Here is a 22,059-nt window from a genome sequence, read left to right on the forward strand (position 1 = left end):
AAACTACAACAAATGGGATAAACAGATTAGACAGGGCTGAGAACATAATTAGCGAGATAAATACTAAGTTACTGAGAATACAGCACAAAGAAACCTAAAACATATGAAAGAGAACAGGTTCAATGTAAGGCTAAAAGAAATCCCAGAAGAGAAGAACAGCGAACAGGGATGAGCTGATATTCAACAAAATACAGACATCCAGAATTCTCTTAGTTAAAAACCCTGAGGTGAGAGCTGAGCAAGAGGAAAATAAATCTGTATCTAAACATAGTGGTGAAACTAGACCACTGCAGATGAAATAAGGGGGGAAAATTTCACGCTTGTTATGAAACAGTTCAATAATGCAGATACACAGCTGTAGCCTCCACTGATGGGGAGAAGCACTTACTACAGAGAGGCAGCCGTTGAGCCTCTGCCTCCCAGATGCTCTGTGGGAACAGGTGTAGGTGCAGCTCACTTTCAGAAAATTTCTATTTAGTGTAAAGTCTGTCAGCTTAAATCGACTCAACAATCTCCTTCCACATATTCAGAGGCACCCAGCTATGTATTAACTGAGTCCTGGGTTCTTACTCTAAATTTCACTAGAGTATATAATATTCCTCTGTATTAAAACTGCCTGAGCTTCCCTGGTGGCACAGTGGTTAAGAGTCTGCCTGCCGATGCAGGGGACACAGGTTCGTGCCCCGGTCTGGGAAGATTCCACATGCCGCGGAGCGGCTGGGCCCGTGAGCCATGGCTGCTGAGCCTGCGCGTCCGGAGCCTGTGCTACGCAACGGGAGAGGCCACAACAGTGAGAGGCCCGCGTACCACAAAAAAAAGAAAAACTGCCAAATTTTCTTAATGCTTAATTAATTAAAGTGATTCCTATAACCCAATTTATCTGGCAATAAAGTACCTAGAATGAATTTTGATGGCAAGAATCCTATCTTGTGGCAACACTTTTCACAAGCAAGTTGGGCCATACCCTGCACTGCCATTCTCATTCTGAAGATAAATCTGTGTGAAGTTATCATTTTATCTGCTTCACCAGACAGAATTTCTAACCCAGCATTTATCTTGTGTCTCCGACGGCACCAGCGAATGCAGTAAATCTGCAGAGCACAGTAATTCTGGGACTTTGTGAGTTATTTTCAAGTGTAAGTTGCTAGTCTGTGCAGCTTACTGCAGGAATATTTTAAGAGAAAAGCAAACACTGACTCTGGATTAGCTTCTGAATTGTTATCAACAGTTCATTCTAGGGATGGTTTGGATATTCTACTTTCTACAAGATGAACTAACTCACTTAGCTAAAGCAATCACAAGATAAACTCTCCAAATGCGTAAAAAATGACACTCTAGTTACCACCATACATAACTACCCCACACAGCACACACATATTTTCTATCACTCATACTGTATTCCTTGTAATCAGTGTCTCTTCTGTGTTTCAAAAGACAGTAAAACTTGGGCTTCCCTGGTGGCGCAGTGGTTGAGAGTCGGCCTGCCGATGCAGGGGACACGGGTTCATGACCCGGTCCGGGAAGATCCCACGTGCCGCGGAGCGGCTGGGCCCGTGAGCCGTGGCTCCTGAGCCTGTGTGTCCAGAGTCTGTGCTCCGCAATGGGAGAGGCCACAAGAGTGACAGGCCCGCGTACCACAAAAAAAAAAAAAGTAAAACTAGATTCCAGAAATACTATCTCCATTTTTTTCCTTTAAAAGGAGTGTCTTCCCCAATTTCTCCTACTGTCCCTAATGTTCCTAAATGGCTTTCTTAAAGAGATTTTCAAAGGTCTTATTGTTAATAAGCTAAAAAATATAAAGCACTGAGCATGGTGTCTGGTTCCAAAAAATTAGCTATTATTATGGCTTTTATTAGTGCTATCATTAATGACAACAGAGTACTGAAAACAGGGGAGACCCCAAAATAGTTTGTGTGTTTATATTCCCCATTGTCAGAGCCTTAAAGAAAAATCTAGTTCAAACAAAAAGCCAAATTATTTTTATCAAAAGTAAAACTGAAACAATGCTTTTCTCCCCCAAAACAGTTCTAAAGTTAAAAGACAGCAGATTAATATTAAAAACAGCTTTTTATTTGTTAATGTCACATAAGAAATTTAAGCAAGTTACACTATCTTAAAAAACACAACTAATGCGTTTTAGGAGAAACCCTTCCCTCCCCCCTCCCCCCTCCCCCCATTCCCCTTGTGAATTAAGAATCTAAGAGAAGAAGTAACCATAAAACAAAGTTTTGTGGAATCCTTCATCCAGAGTGCTTACATGATGATTAGGTTAATATTGCCTTCTTACAAAATTTCTCTTTTCTATTTAAAAAAAATTTTTGTAGCCTTGATTGTTTATTACAAAAAAATTCAGTACAAAAGTTCAATATATTGAAAAATGCTTTTCCCCTCCCTCACAGCACCGTTATATATAGCAGAGAATAATCAAGAGCAGATTGCTAATCTAGATGGAGCAATCTTCAAATTAAAACAAATTAAAACACAGTGGTTTATTTACCCTCCCCTCCTCATAGAACTTAAAAAAAAAACCACACATACAAAAAAAATGTCAAAATTTTGAGGGACCCTTTTCAAACAGTACACAGTTCAGTGTCAATTCACATCTTGCAACAAAGTGTATGGATATGATTTCTTTTACAAAACGTTCAGTGTCAAAAAAGGAAATTAAGGCCATCAGATTCGCAGCTTAAAAATTCACATAAAGGAAATATAAAAATATTCTGTGCTTCTGAGAAGGCTCTGCACTGCATGTAGGTAAGGATTACCATACTTCTTTATTTTGAGGAAGACAGTTGATGTGAGAAGTTTACATAATTGCACAGCTTCTATTGGAACCTCTTGGGGCTCCCTGATGAGGAAAACAGAAAAAAAAATTAGTGCTAAGAAAATGGATCACGGTATTTTAAAATAAGGCAGAGATACTACAAATTCATTATTACCTAACTTCAAATGGACGTTTATTACTTCTCACTTATCCTTTTTAAACTTCTCTTATGGACTTCTCCCCTAGAATACTCCAACAAATTCCAGAACAGTGATTCTCAACTCTAGCTGCACATTGAGATCCTGAGTTCTTAAAACAAAATTCTGATCTAGGTCCCTAGATCAATTAAATGAGAATTTCTCATTTCGGACTTCCCTTGTGCCACAGTGGTGAAGAATCTGCCTGCCAATGCAGGGGACACAGGTTCAAGCCTTGGTCCGGGAAGATCCCACATGCCACGGAGCAGCTAAGTCCGTGTGCCACAACTACTGAGCCTGAGCTCTAAAGCCCATGAGCCACAACTGCTGAGCCCGCATGACACAACTACTGAAGCCCTCGCACCTAGAGCCCATGCTCCACAACGAGAAGCCACTGCAATGAGAGGCCCACACACCACAACAAAGAGCAGCCCCCGCTCGCTTTAACTAGAGAAAGCCCGCACGCAGCAACAAAGACCCAATGCAGCCAAAAATAAATAAATAAATAAATTTTTTTAAAATAAATGAGAATTTCTCATTTAACTGGGGAACAGTATCTATTTATATGTAATTTTAAAGCTCCCTAAGAAATCCTAATAAGCAGCTGAAGTTGAAACTTCCTATTCAATAACATCCTTTGGTAACTTAGGAAACAGGAGCTCAGTGGATGGCATTCTGAACAACCACATCAGGAAATATGGCTTGCTGGATCCTCAGCTTTCATATCCTGAAGCATTTGCATTGGGTTCATCTTCAAATGTGAAGTCAAAACGGCTCCCTCTATCCATTTCTTTATCACTCATTAATTCCTTAAAATCTCACAACATGACTGTGAAACACCACTTGACTACTGAAATTGGTTTCTTGAAGGTCAACCAGAAAGACTTCTAATCAACTCAAAAGGCCACTGGATTCATTCTCTAATATGAAGTCAAAATAGTTGATCCATCCTTCCATCTTCCCTCTTTTGAACTTTTTTTTTTTTGCAGTACGCAGGCCTCTCACTGTTGTGGCCTCTCCCGTTGCGGAGCACAGGCTCCAGACGCGCAGGCCCAGCGGCCATGGCTCACGAGCCTAGCCACTCCGCGGCATGTGGGATCTTCCCGGACCGGGTCACGAACCCGTGTCCCCTGCATCGGCAGGCGGACTCAACCACTGCGCCAACAGGGAAGTCCCCTCTTTAGAACTTTGATATCATTATTTCTTCTGATCACAAAAGCTAAAAACCTCGCACATCTTTGATTTTTTTTCTTCTCCCCCTCAAGTTCGGTCACTATGCCTTAATTAATGAATCTCCATTTGCATAGTCTCTCAGGGTGTCTGCAATCTCCCTTCTACAGTCATCCCTCTGATATTGTCTCAACTTCTCCTTGCTCCAAAGTGTGCAGAAGCTCCTTCCCTAGGCATTCCAGAGTATGCTGATTTAACACCAACCTCCCCACTTCACTTATCTCTCACTCACACCCTACAAACACAACTGGATGGACAGATATACTTGGTGCTCAAGTCTTGACATATACCCTGTGATGAATTAAAGATCATGATAAATTCTTTGCCACTCCTCCCATTATGAGGTGGAGACTATTTACCCTCCCCTGGAATTGAAGCTGGCCTATGACTTACTTTGACTAAAAGAATATGGGCCTTTAAGAAATCTAATGCTTTCCGTTTTCACTCTCTTGGAAGCCAGCTGCCATGCTGTAAAGAAGGTTGGACTAAACAACCAAATGATAAGAAACCACATGGAAACAGACATGGAGAACATTTGAGCCCTAGCCAAGCTTCCAGCTGAAAGCAACTGCATGACTGACTTCACTCTCCATTGGGTGGGAACAAATGAATTGCCCAGTGGAGCCCAGTCAAACCACAGAGTCATAGGAATTAAGAAATCAGTTTTAAGTCACTGAGCTTTAATTTAAGGTGGTCTCCTAATGTAGCAACAGATAATTCAAACAACCACAGAACACTACCATCTGCCTTCTAATACTCAAATAATTGCCCATCTTTCAAAATACTGGACAAGCCTATTTTCCAGAGATCTTCTCAACTGTTCTGGTGGCCTAAACAGCCTTCTCCAGCATCTGACCTGCTACAACTCATGCTCTGAACCACTAGCCTGGCACCCTGAGATATCTCTTATATTGTTATTTTACTTCCAGTCATTATAATATTTCAAATAAGGGCAGAAAATGGATCTTGTACCTGTTTCTTGTTAAAGCCAAGTATAAAACACCTGTTCTTAAATATTCCTCCAAAATGTACGAGGAAGTATCCATGCCAAAAATTCATTCTCCTATAACCCACCTCAAGTGGTTCTCAACTCTGGAGGCTGAACACATAAGAAAATGTTTATTTGGAGCAGGACTGGGGCTAATTAAGCAAAACAAACAGATTTATAAATCTGGAGACATGGTGACGACATCTTATAAGGATAAGGGTAGGAATTTTGATTAATGATAGACATGAACAGCTTGAGAATATAAACTGAAGGCTCATTACTTATTAATAATTCCAATTTAATTAATTAAAATCAAATTTGGAGTTTATTTCAAGGACTCTCAAAAGTCCAAGCATCAGCTAAAATCTATCTTGCAATTAAATAATTAAAAACTTAAGACAGCAAGAATTTTGCTTCACACTGAAGCTGAACATTACTCTTTTTTTTTTAATCAGGTAATGATTTTTTTAAATTTAATTTATTTATTTTTTGGCTGTGTTGGGTCTTTCTTGCTGCACATGGGCTTTCTCTAGTTGAAGCGAGCAGGGGCTACTTTTGGTTGCGGTGCACGGGCTCCTTATTGCGGTGGCTTCTCTTGTTGCAGAGCACGGGCTCTAGGCACGTGGCCTTCAGTAGTTGCAGCGCGCGGGCTCAGTAATTGTGGCTGGCGGGCTCTAGAGCACAGGCTCAGTAGTTGTGGCTCACAGGCTTAGTTGCTCTGCAGCATGTGGGATCTTCCCCAACCAGGGCTCGAACCCGTGTCCCCAGCATTGGCAGGCGGATTCTTAACCACTCCGCCACCAGGGAAGTCCCTACTCTTTGTTTTTCTTGAGTTTATATGCAGATACTTGCTCCAATTTAGTCATCTAAACTCAATCAAAGAACCCTTCAATAAATAATTTTTAGCATGCATTCCAATCCATATATACTTATTTATGTGGCATACATGCCCTACCATAACATATTACATACATTATAAAACAAAAGACAAAACTGAAATTTGATATGAGAAATAATTTTTAAAAAAGAAGTGCAAACATTTTCTTCCAGTACCCAAATGTACTGTATCTTGAAGATCCCCTCAGGAAAAACAAACCCCACTTGGTAGATCACTGACTTAGTTCATCAAGTAATAGGGAAAAAACAAGCTCCACTACTGGTTTTGGTTTTCATGTAATTCTGTTAATAAAATTTAAAAGACATATATTAAAGTAATACCTGCTGGTGGAAAAGTTCTTCCTCGACAGCCACTTCAGCTGTTTCTTCCTCCTCCTCTTCCTCTTCAGGTATGGTTGTTTTGAAGACTGTACTTCTTTGAGCAACCTCCTAAACACAAGAGTTTGATTTAAGTTAAAACACTGTACTTTGGGACTTCCCTGGTGGTGCAGTGGTTAAGAATCCGCCTGCCAATGCGGGCGACACGGGTTCGATCCTTGTCCCGGAAGATCCCACATGCCGTGGAACAACTAAGCCTGTGCACCACAACAAGGGAAGCCACCACAATGAGAAGCCCACGCACTGCAACGAAGAGTAGACCCCGCTCACCACGACTTGAGGAAGCCGGTGCGCAGCAACAAAGACCAACGCAGCCAAAAATAAAAAATTAATTAATTTAAAAAAAAAACCCACTATACTTAAAAATCACAAAGACTGTGGGAGGACGACATCTTTTCGTTGCGTAAATTTAAGAAACAGCATTCCTATGTCAGGGACTTTTCTTTTTTTTTTTTTAAGTGGCTCATCAGTAGCTTCAGCTACTGAACAGAAATTTTTGCATAATTAGTAGCAGTTCTTAGATTTTCAATATTCCCTGCAGGGGAGCTACTGGTATCCAATTTGAAATACCTGCTGAGAAGTTCCCACTGCTTTTTATCCCATTCTGTTACTAAGAATTCTGTAAATGATTTGGCACACTAAATTCTTTATAACACTCAACATGAATTCAGCTTAAAGATTTTGGCTCCTAGCAAAGAGAAGGTGCTAAATAAATGCTGAATAAAATGAAGTCAGAGTCTAACTGCTGTGCTCTCAGGGACCTCGGTGGCAAGAGGACCACCTGATGAGTGAGATGAAAAGGACAAACTTTCATTCCTTCAGCAGCTAGTTCCTCTTGAATGAAACAGAATCAAGACACAGGAACACTATTTACTAACAACATACCAGTGAAGTTCCAATGTACTCTGTACAAAAAAACAGAACTCCTATTATTCACTGGAGGCATAACAGAAAGTAACCATTTCCATTTTCTACTGAAAGGCGCAAATACAAATAACTATCCTGTAGAGAATGCTGACTTGCACAAATGCAGCAGTGTTTCTGTTTAAGCACAAGGCTAACCTGATGATCTAGCAGCAAGTAAATGAGTGTGTCCTAGAGTGCTGCAGAACGTCTAATTTTACTCTGTACCATGCATGTCCTAAGGTTACTCAAGAAAGATAACTCCAGATGAAGACACTAAAATCACGTCAGTAAAAGCTTACCTGAAATTTAACACAGACCAGCTAGTTTAAAATGGCAGAGGAAGAAAACCAGAGAACAGTGACAGAGAAATGAGAGTTCTCTTTACAACATGTCCACATATATATTTTATAAATGAAGTAAGGTAGTACAGTAGTATTTTGTAGGGAATTTTGATTATTGTTGCATGGCCGAGGAAGATAGACCATTTTGAGTCTGAATTAGCCAGAAACTTCAATTCTGTGAGATCAGTCCATGTTTATACACACAAATAGTCTTTTCACAAATAACACTTGCTTTAACCAAATTAGTACTAATAAAAAAGCATGTGAATCCTTAGATCAATTACAACTCTTTGAACTAAGATATCCACTAGGGGATGATGGCATACAAAACAGAAAAAAGATTCCCAAAAAGTTTTCAGAGTACCTAGCTTCCCTCAACTCATCTTAAAATGAGGAAAGAAAAGTCAAATAAAATCTGTTATAGAATTCTCACATTTCAGCTTCTAGCAACTCATGACAGTGTATACATCCCATATGGAAACACCGGCTCTTAGAGCTTGTGATGAAACACCAGACTATGAGCCTCAAATGAGAAGCTTAGAAAAGAGCAACTTGCCCAACTTCATTAATTATGAATTACTTCAGCATAATTGCCTTTAATGTAAGCCTGCTGTTAAGCACTTTTCATTTGACAACATTTAAAAATCAGTTAATTTAATGCAGAAAGCCTGTATGGAATATAAGTGAGCTAAATAAATGCTGACAAAATTAAATAGAAAAATAATAAAACAAATTTAGAACCAAAAGTTGCTGGAAGGTTTAGGCCCAGGAAATTATTAGTCAAGGTGCTAAAAGGCAAATGTCTTTACCAAAAAATTCCTCTCAGCAAGACACCCAACCCTATCAAGTGCCCTGAAAGGCACACAAAAATGGTCTCTATCAACATGCCATGGGTCTGCCTGGGTAAAGCCCTGGGCACATAAAGGTACACCCATCTCCCCAGCAGTGCTGCAGGGCCAGCTAGCGCCAGCTCACATGCTGCCTCTTCAACTCCGTGCTCAGTCACAGCGTGTGGGTATCCTGAAATCACCACAGTTCAGCAAATACTAAAAATCAAGGCAGTTTTTGTTGATGAAGGAGCTGACTGTTAAACTAGAATATCTCTGTATACATAAGTAATCATCTGCATATACAAAAATTTCAGTGATGCCTATATTCTAGAAGGTACAGAGAGACTCCTTTATTTTTTATTTCCCTCATTAAAATAACATTTTATTTCTCTATGGTGACATTTGCTGTTTTTCATCCCTAGGACCACCCCTCCCCAGCCATTTCTCAGTAAGAGCCCCCACTTTTACCTGGGTACCCTCTCTCCCATGGAGATGTGACATGTGTGTCACAAGCTGAATGTGATCTAGCCATGGAGAAGGCTCAAGCTCTAACTCTGTTCTCTTGACTCCAGGAACTGGCTCAGAGGTGGGCACATGACCCAGGCTGGTACTACGAGAGCAAAGCCCAGACGAGGACCTGACTAGGCACAATGCTCTTGCCCACGAGAAGTAAACCTAGAATGATGCACCTGAGGAAGACACCCAGGAAACAGACAACATCTCTGGATGGTTGGTTTTGTGAACTCATATATTCCCATTATTTTAAAGCCAGTTTAATTGGGTTTCCTGATATCTCCAATGTCTCAGCAAGAAAATATACGTAAAAAAATTACACTGACTTAAGCCAATTATCTAAACTCTTACAGAAAAGTGGTCTTTATGGTGGTAATTATGAATTATTATAAATATGGTCTGGGATCTATTAATAAACATGGTCTCACAAAATTAAATGAATAAATGCCAAAAGTACTTGCCTGACAATCACAGAAATAAGAACTGTATTCATAATACTTTCCTCATTTCTGACAGAGGTCACTTCATAGAGCCTAACAAGCAGAATGCAGAAGTTTATTAAAAGAACAGGAAAACAAACCAACCAAATAATCCATTATAGAGTTCAGTGGTTTGAATTATGAAGGGAAACCTGAGCTTCATTCAGCTTAATTGAAACATCACTGGTAATACTACCTCCAGACATATCCCATGTCATGGCATCTACTTTTTCACTTGTCGTATCTATTTTGTGCGCTTTTAAACCCGCTGCATTCCAAATATCCTCCTATAAGATCGTTTCTAACTTGGAACACATTTTCACACAGAAAAAGGTGCTGACTAGATTCCATGGTTCATGAAAACCTATTTCATCTACCATAGCCCCTTAAAACTGTGCTTTTCAATCTGGGCAAATCGGCACTCGTAACACTGTTTTGAAAGAGACATGTATTCTGCCAATTTTAGATGTCGAAGGAACTACCAGCATAGGAGCTGCAGTAATTTCAGCACTTGGGCAGCAGCACCAGTGACAACTGGGAAGAATTCCAAAGTGCCGAAGGCAAAAAGCGAGCAGGGCTCCACACAGAGAACAGGAGGAGATCCAGCTCCTCGAAGTTTGTGAATTCCGGAAGGCATCTGTAAACGCCCACACCCTGAGAACCAGCAAGTATTTGGAGGTGAACTGTACTGAAGTCTGCAGTGGAAATCATCAGATGACCTTTCATTTTTAGCCTCAGTCTGAGATAAAGGGCATTCTTCATTCAGCAGACAGTGAATTTCTTACTAAGAGCAGTCTAAACACCAGCAGATGTTTACAGTGAGGGATGGCTGGAAAGATGGCTGGGCAGAGGACTTCTCGTATGCAAACACCTCAGACCCCCAGAATGAATGTTATTAATTACACTTTATTTCTCTGAACTTAAGTAAAGGTCCATGTTTGATTTTCCTAAAATTTTATCCAGTAATTTCTCACTAAGTGCCTATTATGTGCCAGGAAAAATCAGAACAGGTCCTTGCCCTTGACATGCTTATTACTCTAGTGAGAGAGGACAACGTGACAAGCTAGACAAGGTCTGTGCCTGGGCACTATGGGAGCAGAGAAGAAACCCCTAAGGGGATACTGTACTTTGACCTGAAACCACGCCATCCTTGAAGACATTTTCATCTCTTGGTATGTGTGCGTGGCTGGGGGAATTTGGGAGTGTCTTTATGTGACAGTGGGGGTAGGTAAGGTTCTTTGACAAGAGTTCTAGGACTGACGTGTTGAAAACATACACATCAAGCAAATGTACACTCCACAATCCTTAAACTCAGTTTCACGAGCATGTTGAAAGTCAGTAACAAGGTTAATAACCTAAGCATTTACCAGTGGCCAGATACTATTCTGACCATTTCCCAAGGATTGTCTCATTTATATTATTCTCATTATATTATCTTATTTATATTAGTTATCTTGTTATTACTATCTCCATTTTAAAATGATAAAACTAAGAGAGGTGAAGGAACTTACCCAAAGTCACAAAGTCACTGGGCAGTGAAGACAGAAACTGGACACAAACTGACTCTGGAACCTGTACTAACAATCATATTTCATTCCTAAAACCTGGAGTTAGCATCTCTTTCATTGACTCAGCAGCCTTGGTCTGATTTAAGCAATCAGTTACTTCACATTTAAATTTGATTTTTGAAAAGAAATCACACTTGCATGATGAACTCTCAGGTGAAACTGACACTGTGGTACGAACATAGAGAAGAGTCTGGTGGTTGCCAAGGGGGCAGGGGTTGGGGCAGGGATGGGAGTGGGAGGTTGGGATGAGCAGATGCAAACTATTATATATAAAACGGACAAACAACAAGGTCCTATTGCATAGCACAGGGAACTATATTCAATATCCTATGATAAACCATAATGGAAAAGTATTTTAAAAAAAGAATGTACACAGGAATTCCCTGGCAGGCCAGTGGTTAGGACTCCACATTCTCACTGCCAGTGGCCGGGTTCAATCCCTGGTTAGGGAACTAAGATCCCACAGGCTGCGTGGCGTGGCCAAAAAAAAAAAAAATGTACATATATGTATAACTGAATCACTCTGCCGTACAGCAGTAATTAACACAGCATTGTAAGTCAACTATACTTCAATGAAGAAAAAAAAATTGACACTGTGGTGGTACCGATAAAATGACCATACCTCTCCCTGAGAATTTTTCAATATAACCTTCACATCTTCGCCAGTGCCCCAAGAGTTCTGGTTCTTCCAGATGAGGTCGGTGGGAGGACTGGCTGTGACACCGGCATTTGCAGCCCAGATCTAGAAAGAAAAAAGGAAATCATTCTACACAGAGCCCAGCTTTCCCACGTGCCAATAACAACATAATGATGAGACTTTAACACCTTGTAAGAGGACTGATTCTAAAAGTTCCAGAACTATGGCCTAGCTTTAGACTTGCTATATTAACTAGCTGTATATCCCATAGAGCTTAGCTAGGCCTCAGCTTCCCAGTCTGATAAATAAAAATGTTGACACACGGGACTCTGAAGTGAAGTTGCCTAGATTCACATCCTAGCTCGCCTACATGCCAGCTCACCTTGAGCAAGCTACCTTACTTACCCTCCAATGGTACAGAAATGGTACTGATAATACACGGGACTGTTGTGAAGAAAAATGATTACCCACATGGAGTAGATGGCTGACTCAATGAATATAAGCTCTCACTGTTAGCATTCTATTATTCTACGGGTTTCATGAGCCATCCCTTCCGTGTTAGAGCCTTCTACCCCTTCCAATGGTATCCTCCAGCTGCCTATAGCAGGAATTGAGGAGATGACCAACTTCTCTCAAAAGCTCTGCAGCAGACAGCCTATCTAGAATATTCTAATGGAAGGTGGTATATATCCAACCAGAGACAGTGTCATAATACCCCAGTGTCTGAGTCTGAATTCCAAAAAGAATTCAGGAAACAAATAACCCATTATTCAATGGAAAATATGACTGCTACAGAAATAGGCAAAAGAAACAGAAAGATTTCCCTTTTCATAAGCAGGGAAATTCTGCAACATTTTTTATGTATTTACTGGCAGAAGAGCATTGGTAGAATAGAGAACACTTGAGAGTTAGAAAACCTGGGTTTGTATCATGGACATAACACTACACCTCTACAAACCTCTATGTCCTCACTTGTAGGGACACTACTACCAGTCCTGATCTTTCTAAAAGACCATATGAAAAGAGACAGGAAAGTTTTGTACTCCATAAATTGTCTTGCAATATAAAGGGCCATATGATGGCAGAATGAAGACTGGAGATAGTATAAGCAGGTATTCTTTTAAATGGGGAGAAGACCTTATCAATTACTAATTAGGAGAGACCCCTTCCTCTTAAAGTGCTCACTTGAAGCTTCCAGATCTTCCATCACCATTATAAATGGAAAGGGGCAAGGAGCATTACTAGGATAAAACTGAAAAGAGAACTGGATCTGGGCTGACTTTCAGGTTATGTGGAATGTTAATCTAACCTCAAGCTATACTTTTCACTAGTCCATATGGAATCATACAGTTGGTTTAGTGTTTAATAATAATTGTAACACGTCAGTAACCTTACTGGGTAATTTAACCTAAAACTAGTATGTCCTAGAGCTGTGTCGTTCAATATGGTAGCCATATGTGGCTTGTGAGCACTTGAAACATGGCTAGTCCCAACTGAGGTGTGCTGTAAGGGTATCTCGAAGTGTCAAGATTTAGTTTTTTTTTTTTTTTTAAAAAAAGGGACTTCCCTGGTTGTCCAGTGGTTTAGACTCCACGCTCCCAAAACAGGGGGCCCGGGTTCGATCCCTGGTCAGGGAACTAGATCCCACATGCCGCAACTAAGATCCTGCATGCCACAACTAAAGATCCCACATGCTACAACAAAGATCCTGTGGGCTGCAACTAAGACCCAGTGCAGCCAAATAAATAAATAAATAGATATTTTTTAAAGTGATCTAATAACTTTTATATTCATCAGATGTTGAAATGATAATATTTTAGATATATTGGGTTAAATTTAAAACATAGTTCTAAAGTTAATTTCACATCTTTCTTTTTCACTTGTTTTTAATGCGGCTACAAGAAAATTTAAAATTACATAGTAGTTCCCTTACTTCTGTTCTGGAGGGGGTTTTTTGCTTTTTTTGTTTTTTTTTTTTGCGGTACACGGGCCTCTCACTGTTATGGCCTCTCCCGTTGCGGAGCACAGGCTCCAGACGCGCAGGCTCAGCGGCCATGGCTCATGGGCCCAGCCGCTCCGCGGCATGTGGGATCCTCCCAGACCGGGGCACGAACCCGTGTCCCCTGCATTGGCAGGTGGACTCTCAACCACTGTGCCACCAGGGAAGCCCCTGTTCTGGAGTTTTAAACTGATCTTTGCTATTGCCCTGCCTTGTACAATTTTACAGAAATATCACTTATGATTACCACATTCCAAAGAGCTTCTTAACACATTTATGCCAGCTACCAAAGGAAAAAAAAATGCCTTACATTTTTTTATGTGAAAATTGAGTTCTCCACTAGACCTATAGAATATATATATCTATTTAGTCACTGAGGAACTGTATCCAGTGGAAAAAGCAGATGATTGGCAGAGTGGTTTTATACTTTTAAAGAGATAAAGGGCACGCTCAAATCTGAATCTTCTGAATTAAAAATGTCAGACTCTTTCCATCACATTATGCAGCTTCCGTAAGACACATAACAGGGCTGAGAAATTTCCTCTCATTACAATAATTACTAAAGAAAAGAAAAGATAGCGTGGTTAGGATATCTTTTCCAATTTTTACCCATTATTACAAAATTAGCATCTGATATTTTCACAATGTGGTGGCAAGTTCTATGAATACACTTTTTAAAAGAGAAGTTCTAACCTGTTTGAGCTTTTGATCTTAAACACTCAGTAAGGTCTGTATCAATCATAAAATCTTAAACATGTATTTAATATTTTTACAAAGGAATTGATAAAAGGAGACAGTCACCTCAACTTCTTTAGGGGTGAAAGGGGGGTGTCAGCTGCTAATTTCTACTGGAGTAGAGAAAATAAAAATAATTCAAAGATCAATTCTTTCACTTTTAATAGTCACTTACCACTCTCAATAACAAAGAATTTTAAAAATCTTTAATAGCACTTGTAATTCCCTAATAATGTCAAAAACATTTTAATGCCCATTTCTAAAATGCTTCTCTTTAAGCTAAAATGGTTTTAATTACTTCAACTATTGGTTAAGACAATGAAGTTAAATTAAATGATAACTAAATTAACTTACTGTAACAGTCTGGCCTGCCTTCAGCACATATCTTGAGGTATATTTGTAACTGACTGATGTGTCTCCAATTTTTCTGATCATCTCCCAGCCTCCCATTGGTTGATCCTATTGAAAGAACAAAATAAAACAAGGTCACTTCAAATATACAGAAAGTTATGGAATAATCAAATAAATCAATCCATAGGCAGTTAAACTAAGACAACTTTATGACTGTCTTCCTATGGTTCATATTTTCCTACTATGAAAAGAAAACATGGTTTTGTCATTCAGAAAAACAGAAACTTTGACAATGCTGCAGTTTTAATTATTAAAGTGTTTAATTTTAAAGAGGACAAAACTGCAAGAAAAGGGATGTGTACCAAATTAAATGGTGATATTCAATGCTAGAACAGGTATATAATTTAAATTTACAACACAATCTAGCTTCATAACCACCATTATAAACATCTAATTTTTGATGCTTTAAGCTTTTAAAATATACATACATAAAGCTTGGAAAGAGAAGGAAGAAAATATGTCCTTTTTCTTCTTCATCTGTACCACTTCTGCCCATATTTAACTCTTACCTTAAAGCATAAGGGGCTCAATGACATAATGAGCCAGTCCCAAGCACCGGCTATCAACGCTAGCCCGCAGGCTGCCCAGAGCTGCCTGACTCTCCTGAGGAACGGTGCAGGGTATTAAAGCAATTAGCTGAATTAATTTATTTATATCCATCTCTAACTCAAAGACAGGAGTAAACAAGGCTGAGAGCCAGCTCCAGAATAGCTCCACAAAGCACAGCAATGCCATTTGAAAAACAGCCAAACTACTACAATGGAGTAGCAGTACTCTGTTACAGTACAGAGTAAAGTACTCTGTTCTTTAATTTCTGAAGTCGTGACTAAGAGGGCTTAGAACCTATGCTCTTCCATATCAGGACTGCTAAAGCTCCTTTGCCCATCCAAAGTATTTATTCATCCACATGCAAGATAGTTTCAATAGCTTTGGTGAGAAAAGGAGTGATTTTACAAACATTTTACAAATCCTGAACATGCTTCTGGAAGTGACATCCATCCCATTGCATCCCCACTACACCCCAGACCTGCCTTCCTCTGGCATCACCTGATACCCCTTCACGACCCCAGCTCAATGATGCCTAGCCAGGGTCTTCCCAAGATCTCCACTACTGAGCTCTCAAAAGCCCCAGCGCAAAAGTTCAGAATTCCCTGCTATGAATATTTTATGTTTACTTTTAAACAAATAATTTCAAGATAGGGCTTCATACTAGTCTTGATATAAATTAAATCAGTACTATTCATTCATTTATTTAGAGAGAAAAACACTCCCTACACGTGTCCGAGTCTGGGCTCATATTTCCTTCCTTCCATAAAATTAACAGCTGGGAAAGAATATCTACCATCTATATCCATAATCTAACTTCTTCACAAATCTGGCTAGGTAGGACAGGGAATATTAATAATTCATCCTTAGGAAGGCCACGGTGACAAAATGACCAGATGTGAAAAAGAGCCCTGGCTCTCTAAAGAAGAGCTAAAGAATAAAATCTTTAAACTACTAAGCGCACCATCCCTCTTCCTCCTCCTATTTAAATTTATACTACATTTCATGAATTTAGGTTAAAAAGGAGAAGGAAACTCTTATTCCACAGACTGAATCCAAATAAAGGCTGAGAAGTTATTACAATTGCAAGACACCAATCAGCAAAGCCACGCTGGACAAAAAGGGGTCTGTGTTTCCACCTGTTCGGAAGTGTTCTTCAAGCGGATAAATTTCCCATCAACATCTATCTCTTCAATGCAGACATTCCCAGTGGCTGAGGCAGAATGAGAGATGCTGACACTACTGCTGGCCTCGGATTCTTCCACGTCCACTCTCTTCCGCTTCCCTCTGGTTGTACGCACGCTGCGACTCGAGGATGCGCGTGATACTGTCACACGGGAAGAAGGGCTCGGAGAGAGCTTCAATCTACATGGAGGAATAAAACATTCCAATTATGAAACACATATGCCCTTCCTACCTTAAAAAAAAGGATATTAATATCCTGTACATGCATTACTAAAGCAAAACATTAATGACAATCTGTTAGACAAAGCCAACATACTTTTTTTTTTTTTTTTTTTTTTGCAGTACGCAGGCCTCTCACTGTTGTGGCCTCTCCCGTTGCGGAGCACAGGCTCCAGATGCGCAGGCTCAGCGGCCATGGCTCACGGGCCCAGCCACTGCGGGGCATGTGGGATCTTCCCAGACCAGGGCATGAACCCGTGTCCCCTGCATCGGCAGGTGGACTGTCAACCACTGCACCACCAGGGAAGCCCCAACATATATCTTAACGAAGAGAAACTTATTTGTGCTACAATGCCCACTGTCATACTTTTTTTTCTTTTTAAAAAAGTATTATTTGAATGTTTTAGGTAGGAATAGACTATAACCATAATGCAGGAAGTTTGGAAAACCAGGGGGTGGGGAGATGAGGGGAGGACATTGGGGTGAACATGTCATCTACCACCACCCTACCACAACCCCTGTTACACTTAGTACACTTTCCTTAAGTTTTTCATACCTGCATTTTCTTTTTACAAAATTACAGTCACAGTGTATACAATACTGAAATTAAATGGCTTTTACTCTAAATCAGACACTTTCCCTTTGGAACTTTTTTCTCAGAAAAGGTATAAAAGGATTAATACACTAACCAGATTTGAAAAATAAGTATAAAGTCTCTTTCAGCAAATCTGATACTTTGTAACATATTAAATTATCAAAACATTTTAACTCTCAAAGGAAAGACTCTATCCTGACAGAGTTCAGCATTTAAAATAATAAGACTGCTTGAACAACTTCTAATGTTGAGGTAAAAGTATGATCTATTACTACCTATCTCTACAGCTAGGTATTAAAAGAAACAAGAAAATATTTAAAGTTGCCTTAATTGTTAAAAAAAAAAAAAAACCTATTTACTTTTCTTTAAATAGAAAGGGTGGGGGCAAAAAGCAGACTATGAGGTAGGGTGACAACTAAGTTACTCACCTCTCTTCTTCGCCTTCTAAGAGCTTCCTGTACGCACTGATTTCCATGTCCAGGGCTAACTTTACATCAAGAAGTTGTTCATAATCGTTCAGCTGTTGCTGCATCTGATCCCATATTTCCGCCATCTCTCTCTCTTTGTCAGACAGCATGCGGCGAGAGTTGTCTCTTTCTTTAGCAAGCAAGTCCTCCAACTCTTGAATCCTCTCCAAACATGCTCTAGACTTAAGATTCAAGGGAACACATTTACTTTCTAGGAACATTCCAACAGTAGCACAAGGCAGCTATTCTAAACTATTTCCTAGACTGGAACAAATCCAATCTCTGACACCAGAATCCAAGAAAATTTTTATTTTAAGAAATTAAAACCCAAAAATTTCTCCAATACAAAATACAGCCCTCAGGACAGTTTTATCTTATAAAAAGGCTAGAAAAAGATATATTCCTCAAATGTGTCATAAATGTACATATAATTTTTCTTTACTTGACCAAATAAAACAAAATTGTAAGCTGTGGTTTTAGTAAAAGTCAAGTCTGGCTCCCCTACAAACCAGTGAGCTCAAAAGAATAAAGTAACAAAAGTAAAGAATTAAAAGACAGAAAACTCATTGACAAAAGAAACCTAGTATCTTTTGGAGAAATGCTGGAACTGTTCAGAAACTGAAGAAAAGCGATTCCAGTTACCACTTTAGAACTGTTGTTCTTTCCCACGCTCAATCAGCATGCAAAGACTATATGATATATGGTAGTCTGGAAATATTATTGTAAACATAGAAACTTCATATTTGGTATTAAAAAAATGAAAAATCACACATCCTATACCAGAAGGTTCATCTTAGAAACCCTGTAGTTCACTAGGTAATTATTCATCTGTATTTCTCCAAGACAGAATTCATCTCCATAACCTCAGAAAATAACAAAGGTAATCAACTCAGAAAGACTGATGTATAGCTTAGGCCCTTAAATCACAAGTACCTGCGCATCAAAGCAGGAGAGAAAGGGCACATACTGTGCAAAAGTTAAATCTAGAAGGCTAAAGATAAAAAGGAGCTCTATGTTATGCAGAAACACTACACTCCAGGTTAGTGAATTTATTTCTCACAGGGGTACAGATTAAAAAATCTGAAATTACTTTGCATGTATACTGGGGCTGGATAAATAAGTAAATGGGATGGCAGAAGCCAGGTTTCTTACTCTCAGAGAGCAGTTACAGGTAAGCAAGGAAGGAAGCCTAAAGTGAACCCAGTGGTACAGGGTTAGAGTCAGAGACATATGTATAAACTCTTGGTTACCTTAATATAAACACAAGTGGACAGAGATACAATTACAGATAAATGTGTAAACATAGGTTAGCATATACACATTTATTACATAGCTCTGCCCACAAGCAGGCCTAGAAGCAATGACACCCCAATACCAATGAGCATACTCAGTGCCCAGATCTTAATTCTAGATGCCACTCTCCAATAAAAAGAACCAGGGCTACTTGCAGAAATAGCTGATTCTAGAGCTGGGGCAAGGAAAATACAAGATGACCCTAGAGCATCTTATAGAACCAGAAAGTAAAGAAGTGCTCAAAAAAAGGAGGAGCATGGTAGCCAATCTGACAGAACTCCTTATAGCCAAAGCTAGAACAATCTGAGCCAGTAAAACAATGTAGTATTCGATATTATATTAAAAAACATTTTATAAAAACATTTCCATGAGTCCATACTGATATAAACAAATGAATGAATAAATAAATATACAAATAGGGGGAAAAAAGATGAATCTTTACAAAAGAATTCCATTTAATAAAGGTAAATACTTTCTTCAGGATGTGGAGCTAAATTCCTGCCCTTTACCCTTGAGAGTGGGATGGACTCAGTGACTTGCTTCCCAAGAACAGAGTATGGAAAGGCAAAAATAGTAACTTAACAGTGGAGAAACCTGGCAAACACTGTCTTATTCAATGGTAAGGGTTAACATCACCAGTGATGTTGTGTGTATGTCACATAATCCCTGATATGATGTAACAAGAAGGGCACTTAAAATCCATAACCCCAGGCTGATCATGAGAAAAGCACCAGACAAACTTAGATTGGGGGACAGTCTACAGGACACCTGGCCAGTTCTTCTCAAGACTTTCAAGGTCATGAAAAACAAAGAAAGCCTAAGAAACTGTCACAGACCAGAGGAGACTTACAGAGACCTGTGGTATCCTAAAACACAAAAACTACAGTACAGCCTAGAGTATAGTTGATAGTAATGTACCAATGTCAGTGTCTTAGTTTTGACAAATGAAACACAGTCACCTAAGATGCTAACAATGGGGGGAAAACTCAGGGAGGGAAATAAGGGAACTGTCTGTACCAGCTTTCTAACTTTTCTGTAAAGCTACAATTATGCCAAAATAAAAAGGTTATCTAAAAAATAATCAACCAGGGACTTCCCTGGTGGCGCAGTGGTAAAAAATCCACCTGCCAACGCAGGGGACTTCAATCCCTGGTCGGGGAAGATCCCACATGCCACGGAGCAGCTAAGCCCGTGCACCACAACTACTGAGCCTGTGCTCTAGAGCCCATGCACTACAACTACTGAAGCCGGTGCACCCTAGAACCCACGCGCCACAACTACTGAGCCCACGCGCCGCAACTACTGAGCCCACACACTGCAACTACTGAAGACAGCACGCTCTAGGGTCCTCACGCTGCAACTACTGAAGCCCACGTGCCTAGAAACCATGCTCGGCATGGTTCCCACCACGTTGGGAAGCCTGCACACTGCAACGAAGAGTAGCCGCTGCTCACTGCAACTAGAGAAAGCCCATGCGCAGCAATGAAGACCCAACACAGCCAAAAAAATTTTTTTAATTAAAAAAAAATCAACTAATCAATTTATTAAAAAAAAATCAACTAATCAATTTATTAAAATCCAGAGACATTCTATATCAGAAGCAGGCATTCATCTCAAGAGTGATACTAAATAAAATCCTGCCTCAGAGAATTTGCATTTAACTGCATTTGCAAAAAACCAGGCTATAAACTGAGAAATCCATTTCTTCTCCCTCTCAGGCTTATGATTTTTTTTGGAGGAAGAAAATATAAGAAGTGTAAAATGTGTCCTCTTTGGGAACTCCCTGGCGGTCCAGTGGTTAGGATTCCTCACTTCCACTGCAGGGGGCACGGGTTCAATCCCTGGTCGGGGAACTAACATCCCGCAGGCCACGCAGTGTGGCCAAAAAAAATAAATAAAACGTCTCCTCTTCAATCAATCTCTTCACTTTTATCTCCCATGTGGGAGAAACAGATGGGCAACAAGGTGGAATCTAAAGGGACATAAATCACCCAAGATTCAGACTTAATTTCTGAGCCTCAATTTGTAAACACCAAAATGTCTCTATTTGGCCGCCTCTGATGTTATAGAGTTCTTTAAGAGGGAAAAATCACAATCTAGGTATAAATAAGTTTTAAAGTTACTCTGAGTCATTTTGTATTTTAAATAGAAATAGTTAAATGTAGTTTAAATAGCTGCTCTACACCTGCTTTGTAGTGAAATACAACAAAGAACACAACACGAGAGATAGACCTAGATTCTTCTTCCTGATTCTGCCATTAACTGTAACATACCTCACTAAACTGGTATCCACATTAGGAAAACGAAGAGGTCTAACTAAGCTATCTGTTAAGATTCTGCCTGTAACTCTACAGGCAGATAGAGTTAATATTTTACTAACTGGTTTCTAATGGTCTTCGGTTTTCTTTGTTTTAAAGTATGTAACATAATTGTACCAGTTTATTATGATCTAGCTGCAACAGAAGTTTCCAGAGTTCGGGTGTTAGAAAAACAAAAAGTAGAGGTAATCTCAAAGTGCCACTGTAGACTCTTTTGCCATCAAACAGTCTCTGACCAATCAATTAATTTGGCCAAAGTCAAACATCTAGATAGAAATGAAAGAAATGCTATAAGCAATGTATGAAACTCCTAATTCCAAAACATAAAAACACTATTTTATATATATATATATATATATATATATATATATATATATATAAAAAAAAATATTTTCTAAGTCAGCATTTTTTTTTTTTTTTTTGCGGTACGCAGGGCTCTCACTGTTGTGGCCTCTCCCGTTGCAGAGCACAGGCTCCGGACGCGCAGGCTCAGCGGCCATGGCCCACGGGCCCAGTCGCTCCGCGGCATGTGGGATCTTCCCGGACCGGGGCACGAACCCGTG

The 22,059-nt window shown here is 39.7% G+C and overlaps 1 protein-coding gene across 2 annotated transcripts in view; it reads right to left on the bottom strand.

Annotated features, from left to right (window-relative positions):
- Positions 1 to 1,815: 1,815 nt before the first annotated feature.
- The window catches only part of LMNB1 (lamin B1), a 68,789-nt gene continuing 48,545 nt past the window's right edge, over positions 1,816 to 22,059 (bottom strand). Inside the window, exons 7-12 of one of the 2 annotated variants that reach the window (XM_004279860.4) lie at positions 17,847 to 18,067; positions 16,559 to 16,784; positions 14,817 to 14,921; positions 11,714 to 11,833; positions 6,398 to 6,505; positions 1,816 to 2,848 (exon numbers count right to left, since the gene is read on the bottom strand). In XM_004279860.4, coding sequence (XP_004279908.1) covers positions 2,807 to 2,848; positions 6,398 to 6,505; positions 11,714 to 11,833; positions 14,817 to 14,921; positions 16,559 to 16,784; positions 17,847 to 18,067 — 822 coding nt within the window. In that variant the 3' untranslated portion in view covers positions 1,816 to 2,806. The other variant, XM_049707246.1, reaches the window with a different exon arrangement.

The sequence above is a fragment of the Orcinus orca genome, chromosome 3, assembly GCF_937001465.1.
Source record: "Orcinus orca chromosome 3, mOrcOrc1.1, whole genome shotgun sequence".
In the NCBI taxonomy this organism is placed as follows: Eukaryota; Metazoa; Chordata; class Mammalia; order Artiodactyla; family Delphinidae; genus Orcinus; species Orcinus orca.